Here is a 21,560-nt window from a genome sequence, read left to right on the forward strand (position 1 = left end):
CCGCGACTATTGAATCGGCCAATGAGAGGGCGCGGGGCCGCGGCGCGTGACGCGGCCTACGGGCGGCGGCAGGGGCCAATGCGGGACGGGGCTAACGGCGGGCGGGGCCTGAGGCGAGGCGAGGGGCGGGGCCATCCTGAGGCGAAGGGGGCGGGGCGGGTCGTTCGGCGGGAGGCCGGAGGGGAAGGGTCGGGCCCCGGCGGGCCGGGGCAGAGCTGCTGGCCCCGGGGGAACGAAGGGGTCGAGGGGACGCTCCTCCCGCTGAGGACGTGCCAGCAGCTTGGCTCTGGCTGCCTCAGGCCGGGGCGGCTGCGGCTACGCTGCCGCAGCCTGCTCATGCCCGGCAGCGGGAAGGAGGGAAACGCCTCGTCCCCACCCCCCCAACCGGGAAAACCTGTCGCCCCAGTTAATGGAGTAATCTACTCTTTTTTTTCTTCTCTTCTTTTTTTTTACTTCGCTTGTGAACAAATCTCTCGCTCCACAAGCTGGTTCCTCTCTTCTGACTTGAAATGAGCGAGAGGTAAGGTGGAGTTTTGAACGAAAGGAGAGAAGGGAGGAGCACGGAGGACGTTTAATGGCACCCGGAGGCAGGCCGCAGCTCTTAACAGCAGCTCTGCTCTGCTCTGCTCCACTCCACCCGGGCTGCCCCGAGGGCTCTCCCCTTGAGCCACCTCGCGTCTGGGGAGATTCCCCTACCCCTCTCGGTGGGGCAGGCACACACCATAGTTAACGCACAGTTGAACACACGAATTTCTTCTAACACTGCTCAAGGCTCCCACAACTCCCTTCTTAAAACTGGAGAGCAGCACATGTAGTCTGGAAAAGCAGGGAAGACATTTGTGCAAAAAGGGTATTTGGTATTTACACCTGATTTGAGCTTTCTTTAGCTATGAAGAACATTATGTACAGAGAAACGGCGCACACTCCACACAGACAACAGCTTTTATGAACCAAAGTTGACTGCTGTATTCAGTATGACAATAAATATGAACAAAACCTAAGAACTAACAGTACAACAAAAGAGTAAAAATGGGTTTTGTTTTGGTTTTTTACAGATATTGAACTGTCTTGATTTAAAAAGAAAAAAAGAGAAAAATTACTCTGTTTGTTCCTTGTCAGGCTGCAGCCTCAAAAAAAGCGATTAATCCATCTTCATCACAGCCATCCAGAATTTCCAAAAGAAGAGGAACTTTAGTTTTCACATTGGTGCCTTTGAATTTAAATTTATCTATGAAGAGATCTGTGATCATACCTGCAGAAGTAAAACCCCAGGACTTACTATTAGCCTTGTTTTCATTGTGAGGTACCTCTACTTTTAACTGGTCATTATGCACCAACCATTCTAGTTGATTCTGGGTTTAGAGACAAGACTCGTTTTAAACTTCGCATTTAAAGCAATTATTTACTTTTAAACAAAGCCCAAACGCTATTAGAACAGCCCAGATTCCAGCTTCATTCCAACATGTGTATTTCTGCCTTAGAATTACCCACATCTGAAACACTAAAGAGAGAGGAACTACCACAGGATGGCTGATGAGGACTCTGCTTAAGGTGTATATACATAGGCTTATTAAAGCTGGTGTCTAGCAGAGATTCTCTAAGCTGAAAGCTGCACAGGGAACACCACAGGAGGCTACATAACTTCCTTCACTAAATTAGTTCATCTGCTACAAGTCTCCCCACCCCATGTAAGCTTTTCCGTTTTTCTGATGTTTTGCAAGACTTAACCACTCAAAATTTAATCACTCATTTAGCTTGTATCCATTCTGAATTTGAATACGATCCTTAATCATGTCCACAAAGACAAGGATCACCCGAATGTAAGAAGCTGTCTGTTAAACAAAAAGTAGAAAAGTCACTTGCAAATAATCCTGGTATTTTCATTCTCTGTGATATGTTTGTGATGCCAAATCAATTTTGGAAGTTCTCAGGTGAACAATTCTTGCAAACTTTTAGAGAGTTACTCGAAGTTTGTAGTAGCATACAAGCCATTTTCAGTTATGGGCTAGGTTTTACTGCCTCACCTTTAACTTCAGATCTTTATGATCAAAATCGCTGTGTAAACATGCAGCCTTGGCTGTATGACCAAACAGACAGACATACTTACATACCTATTGTCCTGAAGCTACCCAAGTGTACCCCCCTACCAAATTATTTCAGTTCTGCTAATACTGACTTTGTAACTACTCCAGTCATGTCCAGCATGCTCTCTGGACATTGAGTTGCATGTAAATAAAAAGTTGAATTGATTGACAAACCATAAAGTCTCTCGAGATGTGCAGGTTGCCTCTTGTATTCCTCAAGCAGCTGATCTGCCTCTTCCAAAATGCTGCGGTATTTTGGTAGCAGGAAGTCCACATTTCCTTCATGAACTTGTAATTCCTCAAAGACATTTTAAAATTGTAAGAATTAACAGCAGTTAAGGATCATAGGAGAATAAAAGTAAGAAGAAATTAAGCTTGGTCTGTCAGGAGGAAGTACTTCAGAGACAAGGCAATCCCATTCTAAACTAGCAAGAGTTATTTTCAAAGCACCTTGTTTTCTAGTCTTCTAATGAGATGCCAGGTGTTTCTTGTCACTCCATAGACTAGATTCTCCAAATCCTGTGTATTACAGTTTCCAGCTCCGAGTACTGCCAGAACAGGATCACGCCACAGCCCAGCCCCTACAGAATCGAGTCTAATGAAAGCTCAAAGCCTTCACCACATCTTCATTTTTAGAGTAAGTAAATTCCTAGAAAGTGTAGCACATGCTGAAGTCTGAATGTAAAAGTAAACTCTGAAAGTATCACTCAATTTGTGACAGCAAAAGGGTTTAAAGACCTCTTCTAAAATGCCCCAGTCTACTGTCAGACCATTTTAAGATGGTCGACAGTATAGAACTTTTTATCCCCCACAGAAGGACTGTTCTTTTCTAGATGGAAGGTAATTATGCTATGCATCATGAGTCCGCTGGGATAACAGCTTTCATCAATCATCAGATTATTTTACTGCCTGCGAATAAGTTATTATCCAAAAAAAGAATGACCAAAAAATTTGTCAAAAAAGATTTGTCAGAGAAGATTTGCTGCCTAAAAAAAAACCCTAAAGCAAGCAAGATGTGCAACATCATTATTATTGCACAAACATAACATGCATTAAGAATAAATTCTCTATTATTCTCTACCTCCCGTTTGCCAAATCAAGCCCAAATAAAATACTTTTAGTGATAATAAAGATGCATGCTATTCTCATTGGTAGTCTGTTTTTCTACTAACTAAAGAGTTCTAACAAGTACTTGATTCCTCCAAAGGACAAGAGACAGTTGGTTGTCCATTCTCATCTGCCCTGCCCCTCAAAAAAAACAAAAAACAACACCATACCAAAAGAGATGATGGCAAGTTTTTGACAGTAAAATGCTGGTTGTTGGAAGAAGTCCAAAAACTGAGACAAGCTGCGTAACTGGTACCTCCTGAAGACTAACTGCTGAGGAGGGTATTAAGCAAAAGAATAATAAGCAGATAATTCAGAAATTATGACACACTGGGATTAAGTTCCAAAGCAAGGAAGTCTCATCTGGCCTGGATGATCATCCCCAGATCTAAAAAACTTTTAAAGGTTAGTGGAAAAGAGACAAAGAAGGAACTGGAAAGTAACAGCAGGCAAAAAGAGAACATTAGATGATAAAGCTGGCTGCCTTCAACTGTCTGATTTAAGCATCCTCAACATCAATCGGTAATCCCACATGTTATTCACTAGTTACATAGTACAAATGGGAATTTTACTTGAAGAAGTCTGTCTCCTAGATAATTAAAATACATATCCTGGGAACAGCAAGAGAACAGATACCAGTATGACACGCATCTGACTTGAGCCCTACAGCTTTGTATCTGGCAACATAATCCCCCATAAAAATCCTTCCACAGGAGTTCAGATACTTACTCTCAAAGCATCTATTAAGTGAACCTTCTTGGCCAACAGCTGCTGATACTCTAATTTAGGGTGGATAAGCTTTAATGTGTGCCTCACAGATTCTTCATTTATGTCTGGTAGGGAGTAAAAAAAACCCAACAAGGAAATGAATACTACATATTCCGTTTATAAGAATATAAAATAAAGTCAAGGACAACAAAATAGAGAAGAAAGTTTTACCATATGATATGTTGAGATTAATCTTCCTTTTAGTAGCCTCTTTGGAAAGCACATCTTTTAGGATGGATATTGTAGAAATGTTGTCAGACTTAAAACATCCCTCACCTTTTCTACAAAGGAAGAAAAACTTTAAATGAACAAACTTGAACACCCACGCATGCATTAGATTTGTCCCTATGCTAAAATAGAAGGCCTGTAAAAACAATTCTTGATATATCAGGTGGCTGTATACACACCTATGCTATTCCCTCCTTCCCTGTTCCCGGTGTAATCCTGATGTCAGAAAACAGTTTGTTCCAGTAAATAAGATAAAGCGGTATACACAAATGTCAGGTATACACAAAGCAGTTATCTTTATCGTATGGCACTAAGGTTATACAACTAAGATTTATGACTGTATTCATTTCTCCTAAGTTTTATCATTGCAATACCTTGAAGCCAAACAGCAAGCTTCAATACCAGAAGGGCGAAGAAAACACTCTCCCCTTCCCCCCTGCAAAACCCACCACCACCAACTTTCTACATTATGAGTACACAACACATATGGTAGGCTGGGAGCAGGCTGGAATCTGTATAATTACAACAATTAATTTTTCCCCACTTAACAGTTGCATTTACAGGTGCATATACATAATTTGCTGAAGGAAGACATAACTAACTGATTTGAGAACAGAGTATTAAACACAGAAATAATATTTGCCTAATACAAGTTGCAGAAAAAGGTTTTCAGTTTAATGCTTATTCACATTTTTGTTTGCATCAGTATTAAATGCCTTTTAAGTTATTTCTGCTCCTCAATACAGAAAAAAAAGGAAGTTAGAAAACAATAAGCATTACAAAATAACTTCACTATATTAGTTAGCTAGGTTCTTTAAATTCTAAAAGCAAGCCATCATCCTAAAAATATATCAAAGCTTTCCTCCCTGGCAATTTTGTTTTTTGGACCAACTTCAAGAAAAACTCTATTCAAGTTACAGATTGCATTATTACCGGATAGTGCTCACCCCAGTCATGTTTGAGAGAGATTTTTTTTTTAAGGGAGATTGCTGTTCTTTTTAATGGGAGTTTTGATGGGGCTGGGGGTGGAGAAGTGAACAGTAGTATGTGCGTGAAACGGTACTTGCAGACTGGTCAAGAATGAAAAAGACAAAAGCCCCAGCGTAGTCACGTTGCGCTTTAGTAACTGTATTTTACCTGTAAGTACTTTCAAGCTGGGTACCCAGGAAGGTGTTCTGAAAATAAAAGGTGATACTTTCTCCAGCGGGAGTCTTTTCAGGCACCTCAGGCAAGCAAAACACAACCCACGAGTGAATTTCAGCAAAACTGAACTGGCCTTTAAGCGTCAGTGTATTCATGGGTCTATGACATTATGAAATTAAAAAAAGAAAAAAAAAAGTTAATAGTTATGAAGGAGGGGCACTGCCAGTGCACTTGTTATCCACAGGAAAAAAGTTTAGCTCCACACGGTGATTTCCTTTTGATCAACACCCTGTAAAAAGTCAGGTATCTTGCTAAGTAGTTACATACTGCAGATTACAGCTACTTTTCTGTATTTTGGGACAAAAAGCTATGCGTACATTCAAATTTTATCTCATAGTAGGCATGAGTAAAATGAGGCAGAACTGGATTAAGAAACTTGCTGGAAGTTTTTGACATACCCTGTTTCAAGTTGTTAAACCCTGAAACTTATGACAAAGGTAAAAATAACTGACAACACAGCAAATATGACAAAGAGCCTCAATAGTCTCCCATGCAATAAACCACAGGCATAGCATTTATAATTAAGAACGAGGCATAATGGAGCTCATTTGCACACTGAAGCATTTGTACATAGAAGCATTTGGTATCATTCCTTCAATCTTTCAGGTTTGTTTTGAAGCAACCAATACCTTGGTGGCAAGACAAGATGATTTTTCCCCACCCTCAGTTAACAAGTAGAAATTGCATCAAATACTAGGTTCCTAACAGAAAGATAAGAGGGGAAAGAAAGCCTTGGATCAGTTTTGGAGCCAAATTAGCTATGGGAAAGAATTACATTAAAAGGGTGGAGGGGAGAATGAGGCTGAAACTGAAAAGACTGCGGTTACTAACACAGGAGAGTTTCCTTTCTATCACACCCTCAACTGTACCAACACATGGGGCTGCACTATAACCCAGGTCAGTAAAATGAAAAATAACCTGAAAACAAGGATAAAGAATGGCAAGGAAAGCGGGAACCCATTAAATCCGCATTTTCTGTCAGAAAACCCATAAAATGGAACTACAGGCTCAAAATTTAGAAATGTAGAAGTGACATACTTAAGTTTATAGAGTAAACGTTGTTTCAACTGGATTGTGTCAGTTTTTCAAGAGAAAAAGGCATTGATTTTTCTTTGCAAATACCTGTCATGGTCAATAGAATGAGTTCTCTGATGAAGCGAAAGTGGTTTAATTTGATATTGATGAACTTGGCAGGTTTTTGGTTGAATTCTTGGAGTTACATACGCTTGAAGTGTCCCGTACTGTCCTTCAATCGATCGAACCTGCAGAAATAAAAGCAGAACCCACAAAAAAGAACAAAAGGGAAAAGATTAATTTACCATGATTTAGAAAATCAGTGGGAAGTCAAAATATGTTAAAGAAAGACTGTAGGACTTCAAGAATATTTAGAGTACTATATTTATTTGATAGTGCCACTATAAAAATGGGGCAGATCAAGAATGTTTTAAAACTAGATGAAGTAGTGTCCAGTGAAGTGCTGCTGTATTAGGTGAATGAAATATTAAGAAAGTAAACCCTGCTAATTTACTTTCTGATCAGTTAAAATAAGAAGTCTGTAACTTGCTTCTAATTCTTCAGTGGCCCTATTACTTTTTTTTTTCTTTAATTAACGAAAAAATACATTCTGTAGCAGTTGGCAGCAAAGAATAGATCAAAGACTTTAAGAGAGTAAGTACACTGAATTTCAAAATATGTGTTCATCTCTTCCTAACAATCAAAGTTCCTCCTGAGCTATTTTAGGAAACGTAAGAGGCCAGATTTAAGTTCAAGTCTCAGAACACACAATAAGCAGGATGTACAAACACATTCAAGACACAGTAGGCACTCTCCACTCCTGGGGACGCAGCAACGCATTAATCACTTCTCTGCTGAGACCAGTTACACAGACTGCACCAAGAAGTCTGTCACTCACACAGAATTGACAACACACAGGAGTGTCCCACCTATAGCACCAACACAGCCGTGAAAGTAGGCCAAAGAGCTACTGAAACAGCTTTATGCAAACAAAAGAGCAGACTGGAGTTCAAGTACAGGTTTGCTTTATAACCTTATGTCCCCTATTTTATACGGTCTCAGAACTCAAAAAGCAGTGTTTTGCAGCAAGACATCTACTTTAATGTTTTTAATAAAAGTAAGTTCTCTTTGGAGATAAAATCACCAAGACTTAAAAGTTGTATGGTCTGCATATGCATAGACAAAATACAAAAAGAGAACAAACTCCACATGGTAGGTGTAAAATCACTAGAGATCCTCAATGTATCACAGCAAGGTGGCAGCAGAACATGTGCAGATCGAATCCATCACCTCAGGATCAAAATGTAGGAGTGATGGTACAGTGTTTTGATGACACACTGCACGATGATGTCTCACAACAGCAAGTTTATAAGTGGTTTTAGTGGGAAAGTAAAAAACCCTCTTTTTGTGTATCACGAATGCATTTCATTCATTTTTCTTGTGGTGTTTACTCTTTACCTAGTATTTTCAATATTAAAGGTGACCAGGGTCATACCCCTAAATTAAAATAAGAGAACTGAGACACAGGGAGATAAAGTGACCTGCTCAGAACCAATAAGCACACTAATAGCATTTCTTAAGAAGGGGATCTGGGAAATAAGAGTCTTTAATTCTGCGCACTAGCTCCATTATTGCGACCTCACCAAAAAACAGATAACCACCCCCAACTTCCCCACATTTGATACATCTTATGCAGGCTTAAATTTCTAATGATAATCTTTTGACTGAGAGTTTTACATAAATAAACACTATCAGATTTGGGGGCTGCAGTGTTAGGTGAATACACAAAGAAAAAACTTAGAGCCTGTGTGCATGTTGAGGATTTTCCTCATCATCATTTCCTTCGTTAATTCCCCTGGTGGTAGCCACAAAATGCGTGAATTTGGTGGATCGTTAAAAATAAACTCCCAAACACCCACAGGCCTCTAGTATAACAGGCATGGAATGACCGGATTTGCTTCCTCTCCAACATACAAATCCAGTCTATATTCCCTGGTTACTTCCCAGGGTAACTTCCTTCAAACATTTTCAATGACAAACAGTGCCAGAGCTTTCTTTCCCACACCTCTCTCCACTTTAAGTTCCGCACACTGTCTCCAGAATCAAGTATTTTCACAGTTTGTGATTTCCCCACTGTTTTCATCTTAGGGTCACCTGAGAAGGACCCCAGGCTCTCCTCTGAAGTAACACATTTTTAGAAGCCTTTAGAAACCCTACAGGCAACTGTAAAGGAACACAAATCCTAGATTAGAAGGTTCTCAGGAAATAACCAGCAGTAGAAACTGGACTGATCATTCGCTCTGGCTAAGCCATCAGTCAAGGTAGAGATCTCTCCATTCCTAAGCAGACATCTACATAACCATTAGTTTATTGTGGAAAATATTTTGGAGCATTTTACCTTAAGTTCAAGTCTCGTAGTATTTGCTTGGCATCGGTAAGTTGCAAGAAGAAAGTTGCTATTTGGCTGTAAACAGTAAAAAAACAGAAAAATAATACAAAACAGGTCTGTGGATTCGCAAAAGTTCTACTGGTCTGTTTTAACTGTAGACATGTACAATAAAGTTTTTGCTATTTACGTACAGCTATTTTACAAAAGTTAAATACAAAAAAGTAATCTTTGGTTCCCTTGAATATTCCAATTAATTTTAATTATGGTGGAATTAAAAAAAATTCTCTATATGAAGAGAAATCAACTGAAGCCTTTATACTCTTTAATACCACCATAAAAATTACATAGGTATCTACTTTTCATCTGGAGAATGCATGTCAGCCTGCCCTACTCATTTGCAATATTAGTCCAACATGCAAAAACTAAAGTAACACATGTAGGGAAAACACACCCCCAAAAAACCTAAATTAATCATCATAAATGACAAGAAACTTAGAAGTTGATTTCTGAAAGCTCCAGGGTAGACCAATGGTGTGCACATTTAGTTCTTAAAATTAAAATACTTAGAGGACTGTTACAAGGAAAAAGACTACAAAAGATTTTCATAATGCTAGGGTAGTTTCTGGATTTTGCCCCTGGCCCTAAGCATCATTAGTAATTCTGTAAGTATTTAAGTTTATAATTATTATATAAAAAAATGCATTTAAACATATGCCTCCCCACACAGCAGAATTTTCACATTCTAAAGTGATTTTTAAGAGACAGAGTAAGCAAGAAATATAATGTTCTTCACCGAAATTACTTTGGAGTAAATATATGTGATACGGGCAAATCTGGAGAAAAAGAGCAATACTGAATGCGGCTCTCACATTCCTGATCAGGCAGGAAAAAAAGCAAGAGAGCAGTTGTGTATATTTAGCTTTGCCTTATGTCAGGACCTGCCACTAACTCCTAATTCTGCAGTATCTCTAACGAAGCTGAGCTCTCCAAAATTAACAAATGAGTTAGTTTAACTCAATATATTTAAAATTACAAAAATATAAATAGAAATTCTATTTGTAGTATACAGTATTAAGAAGTTTCATCATGCAATCTCAATAAATATAATCTCTTTTGTTTCACTTACCTCAGAATCACAGCTGCTAAAACTAACAACAGCAGAATTTTTATCCACATCTAGCAAGTCTATTGGGACATCACTCTGCAGAACATATGAGGAAGGAAAAATAAAGAGCTTAAGTTCCTGAGTAGCTTCTAATGCATTTATCCTCTGTCATCAATTATTTTAATAAGGGAGAGGCAATGATTGCTTCTTCCAAGAAGTAAAAGCCTAACAGACATGCAGCTGAGTACTTAATCCTGGAGTAATATGACAAACTTTCTCTTACTCTTTTATGGAGTCCTGAACTCTTGTGTGGCTGGCTTACAACAACTTCAGTATGAGATGTGCAACTACCTCTCAGACATGAAAGTATATTCACATCTTTCAGACACGAAAGCATACTTCATTCATATGCATGAAGTATGTTAATGATTGAAGTGTTTCCTTATTTTAATAGGGGGATTACAATACTAATTCAAGAAACCAAGGATCATATTACATAATTATTAATGATCCTTTTACTTACAGTAATGCTTCTGACACAGACCACTTCTTATCTAGATGTGTTTTCACTGGAATTAAAATTAAATCTAACACTGTTTTAAAAATGAGATTACAGGATATTAGAATTATTAATTACTGGATTTGGTACTGCTTTATAACTTCACAGAAGTGTCAGGAAACATTGATAAATAAGCAATATACTTCCTAAAAACCCCCAACAATTTTAAGAAGTTTTATTGTCTTCTCACAGCAGAGGAATACCAGATACTGCTTTATATTTCTTTAAAGAAAAAACTATGAGTTCTAAACGCTACATTAAGTTCAGGGATAGATTAAACAATTTCATTATTCCTCACTTACCTATGAAAACAGCAGATACTATAGAGCTGCATATTAGCTGTAGCTTAGCATTGCTCTAATAACACCCTTAATAAAAATAAGACTTTTATTAAGAAGTGAAAAATAAAATCCTACAGCCGTTCTCTTCCACCTGTTATGGCAAATTCACCTCACAAATCCCTCCTTGTCAAATTTTTCTCCCCATGCATATCCCAAAGGAAGGTAATTAAGTACCACTACTCTTTCTGACTACCAAAGATAACATTAATTTCAGCTGATGCAGTAGGAGGAATAACTAATGAAGGTTGCTCTACTTGGCAGGAGTATTTATCACCAATTGCACACAAATCAGATGCTGTTCCACACTGGAAGTGCACAGGTGGCCCGTACCATTCTAAAATTAATTTTCCACTGCAGAGGGTACTTAACTGGTAAGTGAGAACCTGCACCTCATTTAAGATTTACTGAGTTAATTGCTGTTTAAATAAGGAGGGACATTCAAGAGCAAACACAAAAGTTACACAGAAACCTCCTAGTATAGCGGCATTTTGGTATATTTTGGCAATGTTGCTCTGTTCAATAAAGGTTTAAGTTGTATCTGTTCCCTAACAAGCATTTACCACAGTTACTTCAATGTTGCAAGGCTATACGCTTCAATTCCCTCTTAAAACAATTCAGATATTTAAAACCCCATATACTTAAGATATTATAACTCAGCTTCTTTTCAAACTAGAAAGTCTCTGAATGTTTTATTTAGATATTAAGAAAGCCAACAAGAACAAAACCACACTCACCTGTACCAGGACATTATCTATAGCTGTCTGCACCTCCAAGATGAGGCTATAGCTAGCATCATCCTTATTTAATGTAAATTTATCATTCACACTAAATGCAGGTACTGATGAAACAGCAGTACTGGATTGAGAAGACTGCTGGTATTTTTCACGTTCCTGAAGTACTTTAACCTGTAAGTGTTCCAATTCATTCCTAGAAAAGGGAAACCACATATAGTGTCTTAAAAAAAATAAATAACAAAAGCTACCCTAGAAATTAAGTAGATTAAGCTTGCAAGGCAATCACGTTTATCTTCTGTCCACAATTTTCCAACCAGAAATAGCTGGTGACTCCCCTTCCACATACATTTTGTCTTTGTTAAAGACAAAATATAAACTGTATCACATGAAAATGGAGATTCTACTGTACCTTGCCAAAAGAGATTTCTATGAGTCATAGGAAAGGACAACTTTTTTCCTTCAAGAGTACAACGCATTTTGAATTATGTGCTAGTGACTACTTTTCTCCCATCATTTAGAAGCCACAAGCAGCATGGAAGAAGGGAATCTTATCTTGCTGATACTGAGGAAGGCAGCATTAAGACATCATCAAGTGAAGGCAAGAGAGAAAAAGACTGTGAAATGGGCTGCTATTAATTTCTACTGTGAAAAGGCTTGATGCTACTTCTAGATAGATTAACGATACAGAAAATCCACTGAGGTAGGAAGGAAAGATGACATTTCAGCTTTTAACATTTCAATTCTTCCATTTAAATTTCTTTCTAGTGCAATTACCTTAAAGATGAAATCTTGCTCTGCATTTCTTGACTTAATTTTAGTTCTTCACCTGATCCACCTTCTCTATGGACAGGTTCTGTAGTCAGTCCTGTCAGCCAGCCTAAACCAATATATGAAGTTTTTATTCCTTATAAGCTATAAAGAAAAGTCTACACTTAGCTTTTGTATGTGTGGAATGATGTTTGTTCCAGATACTGGGTAGAGAGAATCAAGACTTTAATTTAATACTTGCTTTGGAGGATTAATCTAAAGACTAAGCATGACTTTTTACGGGTTTCATTCTTAACTTACAGATTGGAAAACATTACTTATTCTTTTTCATGTGGTACTTTGAGCAATAAATCCCTCTGCAACAGTTTTTAACTGAGCAGTTACATTTTTTCCCACCCCTGTTTCTCTGACAAAAATGCGTTTGTAACAAAGTGTATGTTGCACAGTGTCCTTTGAGATTGAATGCTGCCAGTTGAAGAGGAAAAAAAAAAAAAAGTCATCTTTTTGTTTACTTAATTCTATTTACTTATAAAAAAGCAAATACTCATTGATTATATCCTGACACCTCAGGTACAATATGCAGACTTGAGGGGGTGTTTATAGCTCTGGTTACCTCACCTAATGCATGCAAACAGTATGATGGTGTTGTTATAAAATGCACCATAAAAGCTGCCATGTCCACAATCTTTCACATTCCTTAGCTATCTACTTCAAGTACAAAGAAAGCCCAATAATGGAGTATGAACTTTAAAAAAATCCACAGATATCTTATGCTGCCAGGCTTCAAAAGTAACTGTTACTGCTCTGAGCACTACTTCTCCTGATCTGCCAAAATCTGCCAAACTCAGTTGACTGCACATCCTGCCAGAGTTCACCATTGAAAACCCACAGCAGAACATGGGCTTTTGCTTTTTTCTTTCTTCCATGATTCACGGATCTTTATAACATTCCCACTAAAAGAAGCCACAAATTACTTTGGCCACAGTATTGTTGCAGCCTATCATACCAAAACAATTCATATGAGGTGAAGTACGAGTCCTTTAATCATCTAAAGACTATTTAAAAGAGGTACTTGAACACCATTACTTCTCAATAACTGACCAGAGAATTGTATCTTGCCAAATACATGATTTTGAATAGGAGAGGTTTCAGTAGGCTCATTTTTTAGCTCATCTACGCAAAGATGGAGAATTAGCAATATTTTAGCTCCCAGCAGTTAACGTATGCAGCATGTTTATTGTGGCCTCTGTGACAGTCAGGCCAATAGCTCGAATCCTACAGAGGGGCTGCTGAGTGCCTCACCTGGGGAAGCTTTATTTTCTACTAAAAGCAAAATCAACCCCATTTAAAGCCATATGAAGCTGAAAAAGAAGGAAACTGTAAAAAAGATGGGAAAACAAAAAAAAAGATATGCATGTCTGTCAATATTTTTAATTTTAAAAAAAATCATAAATAATTCCTTCCGATATAATGTATTCATTATTTCATCACAGTTAGGCAGCAGTCTACACCACAGAATAACCAGCCGCTGTGTTACACAGTGGAACACATTATGAATATCTTAAAATATAAAAACATAGCTTGAGTGTAGGAAACATTTTTTGGAAGTGTAAATATTAAATTACAAGAGATCTTTTCCACAAAACATTATCCTGCTTCCAACCAAAACAAAAATTTTAAGAGATGCAAGCTGCACTAACAACATAGCCTGCTTCATTTTTATCACATCACCATATGCGACATTTAATGAGTAAATAAATAATATGAAGCTTACCTGAATAAGTGGATGCTAAAATTTCATCATACCCATCTTTTCCCACACAGCCACCCTGGATTGATGCAATGCTCTCCGATAAAGCCTTCAAATAAATACATTCAAGCAGAGGGAAATTTTAGAAGTTTGGGGGTTTTGTGGGGGTTTTAAGGGTTGCACTCTTCCTTTTACCTGCATCACAAAATACCTACATAGATGGACAACATCTAGACCTAGAAAAGAGTAAACTAGCTGATGACCATCACAGCTGAATCGGGGTGTTTTAACAAACACATTCCGATTCTACTCTGCATAACAAAGACATTAAAAAGGAGTTTAAAGCAAAACACTGATGGACAGTATTTTTCCAGGAGGAATTAGCAATCTGGCTGAAGGCTGAAATAATCACTATGGATCAAATCTACTATTTTAAACAATTTATAACCCAAGTAATTATGCTCAGTAAAGTCCTGACAGCTTACGTTTATCATTTTACATGTAAAACACAGACCATACACAACATGGGGTTGTTTTTTCACTGAGAGAGAAGCACTGTATTAGGTTTCACCCAGTAGAGACTTCACTAGTCAACAGACCTGGAACTTTAACGTACCCTTTACACTATTTTGATATTTGCTCAAATCAGGACTATTTCACTTTCTGGTTCTTAAATATTAGGATACTGCTTTGAAGTTCATATTGTCAACATTACAGAGCTCATCGAATTAAAAACCATACATTTTAGTAGTAATGATCTTGTAAATACTTTAAGTTTTGAAATACAGATTTATTTTTTTTTAATTCATTTTTCTACCAAAGAAGAGTATGATGAATGTGGGCTTACATGATCATGTCGAAGGACAGGATCATCTGCACTCTCAAAATTATAGATTTCTAGCACTCCATCATCTCGTCCAACGAGTAATTCTTTAACTCCATCTCCCAGAATGTCAAAACTATCAATACATAAAATACCTAATGAAAAAGAAAACAAAACCGTTTACTTCATCTTCATTCATTTATGACACAATAATACACAGGCCACATTCAGTCACATAAAAAGAGATTCTTGGTCGGCTTTTAAGGTTTCATTAATGCTATTTCTGGATGAGTCCACTAGAGGGCTGAAGTCCCTCACCTGTGCCTGAGGTTCAAGATTGTACAACGGGTTTTACAGCGGCTAATTCCAAACCAAAACCACTACAGTCCCCCTTGGTGAAAAGCACTGAACAGAGACCCTTTCTGACGTTCAAATAGCTAACTTTCGAGGGGTTTAACCCTCCCTCGTCAAACAATTCTCCAGATTAATTCTCTGTCTGTCCACACTACTGTAACTTTGTCAGCTGAAGAAGCAAGCATTCTTTGTTTTCTGTAACTGACTTAAAGCTACTGGTAAATGGACTGACTGCTATGAATTCTGGCTAAGGTTGACAGAAAGAGGGTTCTGACTCGTGCCAGACCTGGAGTAGGTACTGTTACTTGACACCTTACTGGACAAACCCACTACTAGCACTTGTGGAACCAGCCTGTGACAACTAATCATGTTTGGACAGGAGAGTTAGGGTCTAGAAGGAAAAAAGCAGTGAGAGAGTTTGTGCAAGAATTAATATGAGTAACAAGATGGAATTTAACTTTTATGACTACTTCGTATGAAGAGTAAGGACATTTTAAGAAACTAATTTAGCAATAACTTTTATAAGAAAATTAAATTAAAAAAAAAGAAAAAAACCCAGATACTCTATTCTTGGTCTTCTCCTTAACAAAGGAGTATGGGCTAACAGACACTGCAGAAGCAGCATACCAAGGCCGGTATGTTTCCGAAACAGGGAAAGTGTCCTACTTAACTGATCAGTTAAGCCTCATTTGTGGAGCTTTATTGAAAGCTTTATTCCATCTTCAGACAAAACCCCTTATAATAGCTTTTTTTAAAAAAAAAGTAAAAAAAAAAAAGTATTGCGGAGAAGATGCTAATCTTTCCTCTGAAGAGACTTTAAGACCACTGAACATCTGAAAAATCTGGCAGGTATATTTGCACTTAGAAATAATCACCAAAATGATAAAAACCTCAAGTAATCGTATATGAATCAACACTGTTTTACAAATGCCACTGTAAAAATACTGTAAAACAGAAGTATGCTAAAGTACTGGAAATAATATGAACAGAAAATCCAAAGCAATACAAACTGATTAGAATTATTTATAAGAAAATCAGAAGAAAGAAAGAGACCTTACTCCTATTAATATCACATACTGGCATAATTACAATATGCCTCCAAAGTATCTATGAATAAGATTTCCTGATTATTATACTAGTAATAAAACCTCAGATATGCTGGAAAGCTAAAGAGGGAGAGATTGAGACACATACCTCCTCTCTTTTTTTCATTTCCAATTTCCCACTTAGATACAGGCTTGGAACCAGTAATCTGGGTAAGACCCAGTTTACCATCAGAAGTTCCATACACAATTTCTTCTCCAGAATCACCTAAACACATAAACTGCATTCAGAATTGATAAAAACAAGTATGCCAATGTAAAAGATTCGGAAGTATTGTGTAGGTACACTCTACAGCCTGAGGGAAAAAGAAAATACTAACACTAGTGTTGTGTAACAGAACTGTCAGACTTTACAAACAAAAACAAATACATGAAAACTGCACCTGTTCTGATAAGTTCTTCATGGCTATCACTCTTCTGTGTATGAATGTCCCCCTGCAGTGGAGTTCTGCCTAAAACCCATTCATAATCCAGTAGTTTAAATTACAGCAAAGATAGGCTATTAAACTGCCTTTACAGAAGAGGAACAGATATTCATTCAGAACACACATCCGACAGTGAATGTTGTGGCAAGACATAAGCAAGAATGAGCAGCTTTTCCAAACCAACTCTCAATGTCATTGTCACACCACCTAAGTGAAACTAAATTAAGCACCAGATCAACACACTAAAGCGATTTCTATCAGGTTAGAACAGATTAGCAAGAAGGATGATCAAACTATTTTAAGCTTGATCCTTCCACAGTCTTAAGTTTATGTGAGCTCTACTCTATATTCTCATCCATCCATGGATGGATGCAACTAGCAATTCTAGTTACGGAAATCCATGTGTAAGAGAAACCCAAACCCAGAACTTTGACAAGGCCCCCAAAAGTCCGGTTTGTATTTACACAATGAGACCACTTTACATCTCACTGCTCTTGTAAGAGGCTTTCAGTTAAATGTGAATATCATTTAGAGCTAATTCAGTTATATGTGTGTATATGTATTTATTTGTATGTAAGAAATGACTTCACATAGTCAGCTCTCTGCTGCATTTTTAACATCAGCTTAAAAATCAAGGCAAAATATAATTAACAAATACAAGCAATAAAATCTTAAAAAGAGTAAAATAACATTATTTATATATGTGTATATTCAAAATCTTGTTACCCCCATTTCCATTGTTTAGAGCAAGAACAGTAGGTGGTCCAGGAACTTCTACTTCGTACAGTAAATCAGACCCCTAAAGACAAAGAGAACTATCCTGAATGAATTTTGGAACACCCCCCCCCCCCCACAAACCAACAAAACACAATCCAAACAAAACCACACCAACCAAAACAAACAAACCCCAAAACACCAACCACAAAATAAACCATAAAAAAATGCCACAAACGTAAGGACAAAATTATTAAGAATAACAGTAACAGATATGGTTCACTTATGCAAATTCCCAATACCTATGGGAGAACCATTTCTAAGCCAAAACAGGGCAAAGTTTATATAAATAAAATATAGGACTCTTGAAATGTGTTATTATTAAAAATAATCTGTGAATTTATCTGGTAAATAAGGTTGTTAAACCACTTAATATCACTCAGACTTGCCTTAACAGTAATTTGTGAGAGCAAGAATTTCCAAACTGATAAAGACTTACACATTTAATTCCCTTATGTGAGCACTTTTTCTTAGAAGGGACCAATTTGTTATCTACTTCCACCTATGAATTCCAAATCTTATTTATAATGGTTTTATTAATCCTCTTTTTGCAAGTGTATAATCATGATTTTCTTTAGGGAAAAAAAAAAAGAAAAAAAGGACCAGCATTATAAACAGTAATGCTACCAAGTAAGATATAATATGCTTATCCTTACGATGCTTAAGCCATGCTGATATGCTGATTGCCTTAAGAATTACTCCAGTTCTATGGCATCAATACATAACACATAAACAAGCACGTATTTTAACCTGTAAAACTCTGAGGACTCTATCCTGACATGCAAGTACCGGTGTAATGCAATTCACTTTATCTACAGGAAGGCAGAGAACATCATTGATTTTATCTCCCGATAAGTAGTAGTTCTGGTCTTTGCAGTCGCAGTAATGGTTATAGATATAGCTTGCACAAAGAAAGAGATCTGCTCCTGAAATATGCCTGAGAAAAAGAAAACACTTCCTATAGCATTCTCCCAGTATAGTTGCAGTGATAGTCTTTTAGCCCTACTATATGCATGCACTACTGCTTACAGATTCAAGGCATTAGTGGGCCCTGCAAGCTGCTCCAGCTATTAAAAAAAAAGTTTCTTATGAATGCTAAACCCACATGATTTCTACAGCTCTCAAATTTCCTATTTTGTCTTCACGTAAAATCCTAAGAATACCTTTATAGAAATTTCATTAATATATTTTGATTATATTAATTCTTTTCAAGCCAGTTTATATGTGGCAGCATCTCACAACATGATCCAAAAAGGAAAAATAAAAAATTTGTTCCTGTTCTGCTACAGGAAGGGTATATGGACATGATACACTATGGCAATAACCCCAGCTCTGCTCACCTGCCTTTGCACTGACGTGAGTGCCTCCAGACCCCTCCCAAGCTCCCCTGCACTTCCTAAACCTCACCTAAGTTCCTTCCTACAAGTCACCGTACAAGCTAAAGATGGTCTGGCACTTGGTGTTCCCTACAAGCGTACAATACAGTAAAAAATTACTTCATAAAATCATAAACTAACAATCTGCTATGCCTATGAAAAATGCAAAATACCATACATACATAGCTTTGATGCTTTCAGTGAGGTTAGTTTCAAATGAAAGAAACTGCTTCCCTCTTTTCGTGAAACCTCTAACTTCTGATCCTGTAGCCACAAAAATTTTCTCTTGTGGTGTATTGAGAGCTCCTCCCAACTCCAATCTTGCAATTTTTTGGCCTGGCAGTGTTTTGAACACTGGCTGTAAATAGAAAAGCAATTTTCATTGTAAAAGTATTGTATTTATGGTAATCCTTTAACATAAAGGATAATAAATTTGTTTTACAATTTCTGGCAAAACTAAGAATACTACAGATTATATGCAGACAAAAATAATCTGTGCATTTCTCTTCAGAATCACAAAGCAATCAAGTATTTCTAAGTCAATAAACATAAAAAGCCGTAATATAATAAATTAAGACTTTATTATTTCAGTGTTATTCATCCATAGGAAAATTTCAGCACTGCTAGTAGCTTTTTTTTTTTTTTTTTTTTTTTTTTAAAAGCGCACACACACACACTCCCTTCCTCCCTCTTACATGTTGGATTCTTATTCCAGAAGACTACTTAGGTTTCTTTGCATTGCTATAGAGTCCTTATGAGCTGGCTACAAACTTTCTCAAGGGAAAAAAAAAAGAAAAAAGCTTTTATTAAGCTGGGCATAAGTCTAGGCTCATAAAAAGCAATCTGCTTGTCAAAATCCCTTAAGGTGACTGACTTCGTGAATCACTGCAGGTTTTTCCAGTCATAGTAGCTGAGGATGCGTACAGGCTTAAGCCCAACTGAACTGCAAAGCAAAAGGTGTTAAACTGACTTTTTTGTGATGATATATACTAGTGTCTGACTCTACAACTGTGGAGGACCATGTGCTCATCCAGGCATGAAATCAGCCCGCCCTCATCATGGCCAGGTACAGCTCTACCCAGACACCTTCCACAGGTATCTTATTTCCCATATCAATAAAAACAGACTTTCAAAGTTCATTAGGAAGAGTTTTTAAAAACAAAAAATTTAAATGGAACATTTCCACTTACCACAGCTTCCCCTTTTTTTATGCCAAAACATGTAACGACCCCATCCTGATCTCCAACAACCACCTTCGAAAATATGAAACATAATTTTTATTACACGCGTAATTGCATTTTAAAATAATGCTTTTCCTATATTAATCATATTTGCCTGTATTTAAGTACTTTAAATTCTACAGTACTTAATTTACACAGCTGGATGTAGACAAGCTAGATAAACCGCTACAGAGAGGACACTAAAGTCTAAGAAGAGTAATTTAAGCAATAGCATTTACAATCCTTTTTCTGCTTCTTGGTGTAAACGCCAGCAACCATTGCGTGGAACACTCCAGAAAGGCGTACTTGGGAATAGTTGTATTTTTATATTGAGAACTTATTACTGAAACAAAAAATGCACCATTATTGCTACTGAGTTTTCCTAACTAAGTTTCCTTAGCCTGGACTTGTATTAAAGAAAATTTTAAAAGAGAAGTATTTCATCTATACGAGGCATTAGCAAAACAGAAATAGAGAGATACGGAGGAGCTTCCTCGCAGTTTCAGCAACGCCTTAAGTTTTGAAAATGATTCCGTATCAGTTCTTGAAGTTTTCCGGAAACAAATCCAGCCTTCCCTCTCTGTTTTTGCAAAAGTTGTCCAAAAAGTTGCAAGACCTTGGTTCCGAAGTTTCTTTCCCCTGGGACGTACTAACACCTGAAGAAACTCAAGAGGTGACTACTACTCGTGTTACCACGGTACACTCCACGGCCAGAGAACAAGTCAGCGGGAGCCGGCGAAGCCGGCTCTGCCTTGCCGACAGCCGCTACCTTCTGCGTCGCCTTTCTCCCCGAGGCGGGAAGAAGCCTCATCGTCTTCTGGGCTGTCACTCCCACCTGTGGGAAGACATGATCTTTAACCGACGGCCTTTCGGGGACCGGGAGCCCAGCGCAGGGCGGCGGGAGCGGCAGGGGCCCGGCTTTGCAGCCCCGTACCCGCGGCCCGAAGCGGGAGGCCTGCCCGGCCCCGGCCCCACCGGGAGGCCCTTCCCGAGCCGTTCCCGCCGCCGAGAGCCTCCTTCGGGCTTCTCATCGGCCCCGCCGCCCTCGCGTGGGGCCGCCGGTCGGCTCCCCCCTCACCCACCGACCGCCTCGCCCCGCGGGCCCCGGCCGCCCTCTGCTCGCCCAAGCCGCCGGCTGCCGGTCCGGCCGCCCCCCCCCGGGTGGAAAGTGGAGGCAGCCCGGGCCCACCTGCAGGTAGTCCACGCGGGCCAGGCTGAGCTCCATAGGGCCGGCGGGGAGCGGATCCCACCCGCGGCCGCTGCCTCACCGCTGCCTCAGGCTCCCGTTACCGCGGCAACCTCAGGCGGCGGCCCGCATCGCCCCGAGGCGGGTTCCCACGGGCTAGGCCTGGCGGCGAGGAGGCGGGCCCGCGGCGAGCCGCGCGCCGCCATTGGACAGCGTCTGCCGGAGGGGGCGGGGCCCCGGCTCGCGGCA

At 38.7% G+C, this 21,560-nt stretch overlaps 1 protein-coding gene across 1 annotated transcript; it reads right to left on the reverse strand.

Annotated features, from left to right (window-relative positions):
* Positions 1-467: 467 nt before the first annotated feature.
* BBS7 (Bardet-Biedl syndrome 7) lies at positions 468-21,466 on the reverse strand. The gene is made up of 19 exons (XM_049815083.1): positions 21,315-21,466; positions 20,895-20,960; positions 20,096-20,158; positions 19,088-19,263; positions 18,280-18,466; positions 17,482-17,554; positions 16,422-16,538; positions 14,898-15,028; positions 14,075-14,159; positions 12,307-12,409; positions 11,533-11,725; positions 9,920-9,994; positions 8,803-8,868; positions 6,513-6,652; positions 5,325-5,489; positions 4,131-4,240; positions 3,921-4,024; positions 2,259-2,382; positions 468-1,252 (listed from the first exon to the last, which is right to left on the reverse strand). The coding sequence occupies exons 1-19, from the start codon at positions 21,348-21,350 to the stop codon at positions 1,116-1,118; spliced, it is 2,151 nt and encodes a 716-aa protein (XP_049671040.1). The 5' UTR covers positions 21,351-21,466; the 3' UTR covers positions 468-1,115.
* Between the last annotated feature and the right edge of the window lie 94 nt (positions 21,467-21,560).

This window comes from Accipiter gentilis, chromosome 12 (genome assembly GCF_929443795.1).
Source record: "Accipiter gentilis chromosome 12, bAccGen1.1, whole genome shotgun sequence".
Taxonomy (NCBI): domain Eukaryota; kingdom Metazoa; phylum Chordata; class Aves; order Accipitriformes; family Accipitridae; genus Astur; species Astur gentilis.

Bases quoted from the DNA above. Each gene is read 5' to 3' on its own strand.
- BBS7 (XM_049815083.1), bottom strand. From the start codon at position 21,350: ATGGAGCTCAGCCTGGCCCGCGTGGACTACCTGCAG. The intron at 15,029-16,421 runs GTATGTGTCTCA...CTTTTTCATTAG, and splicing joins AAATGAAAAAAAGAGAGGAG to GTATTTTATGTATTGATAGT. The intron at 4,241-5,324 runs GTAAAATACAGT...CTTCCTTTGTAG, and splicing joins CAGCTTGAAAGTACTTACAG to AAAAGGTGAGGGATGTTTTA.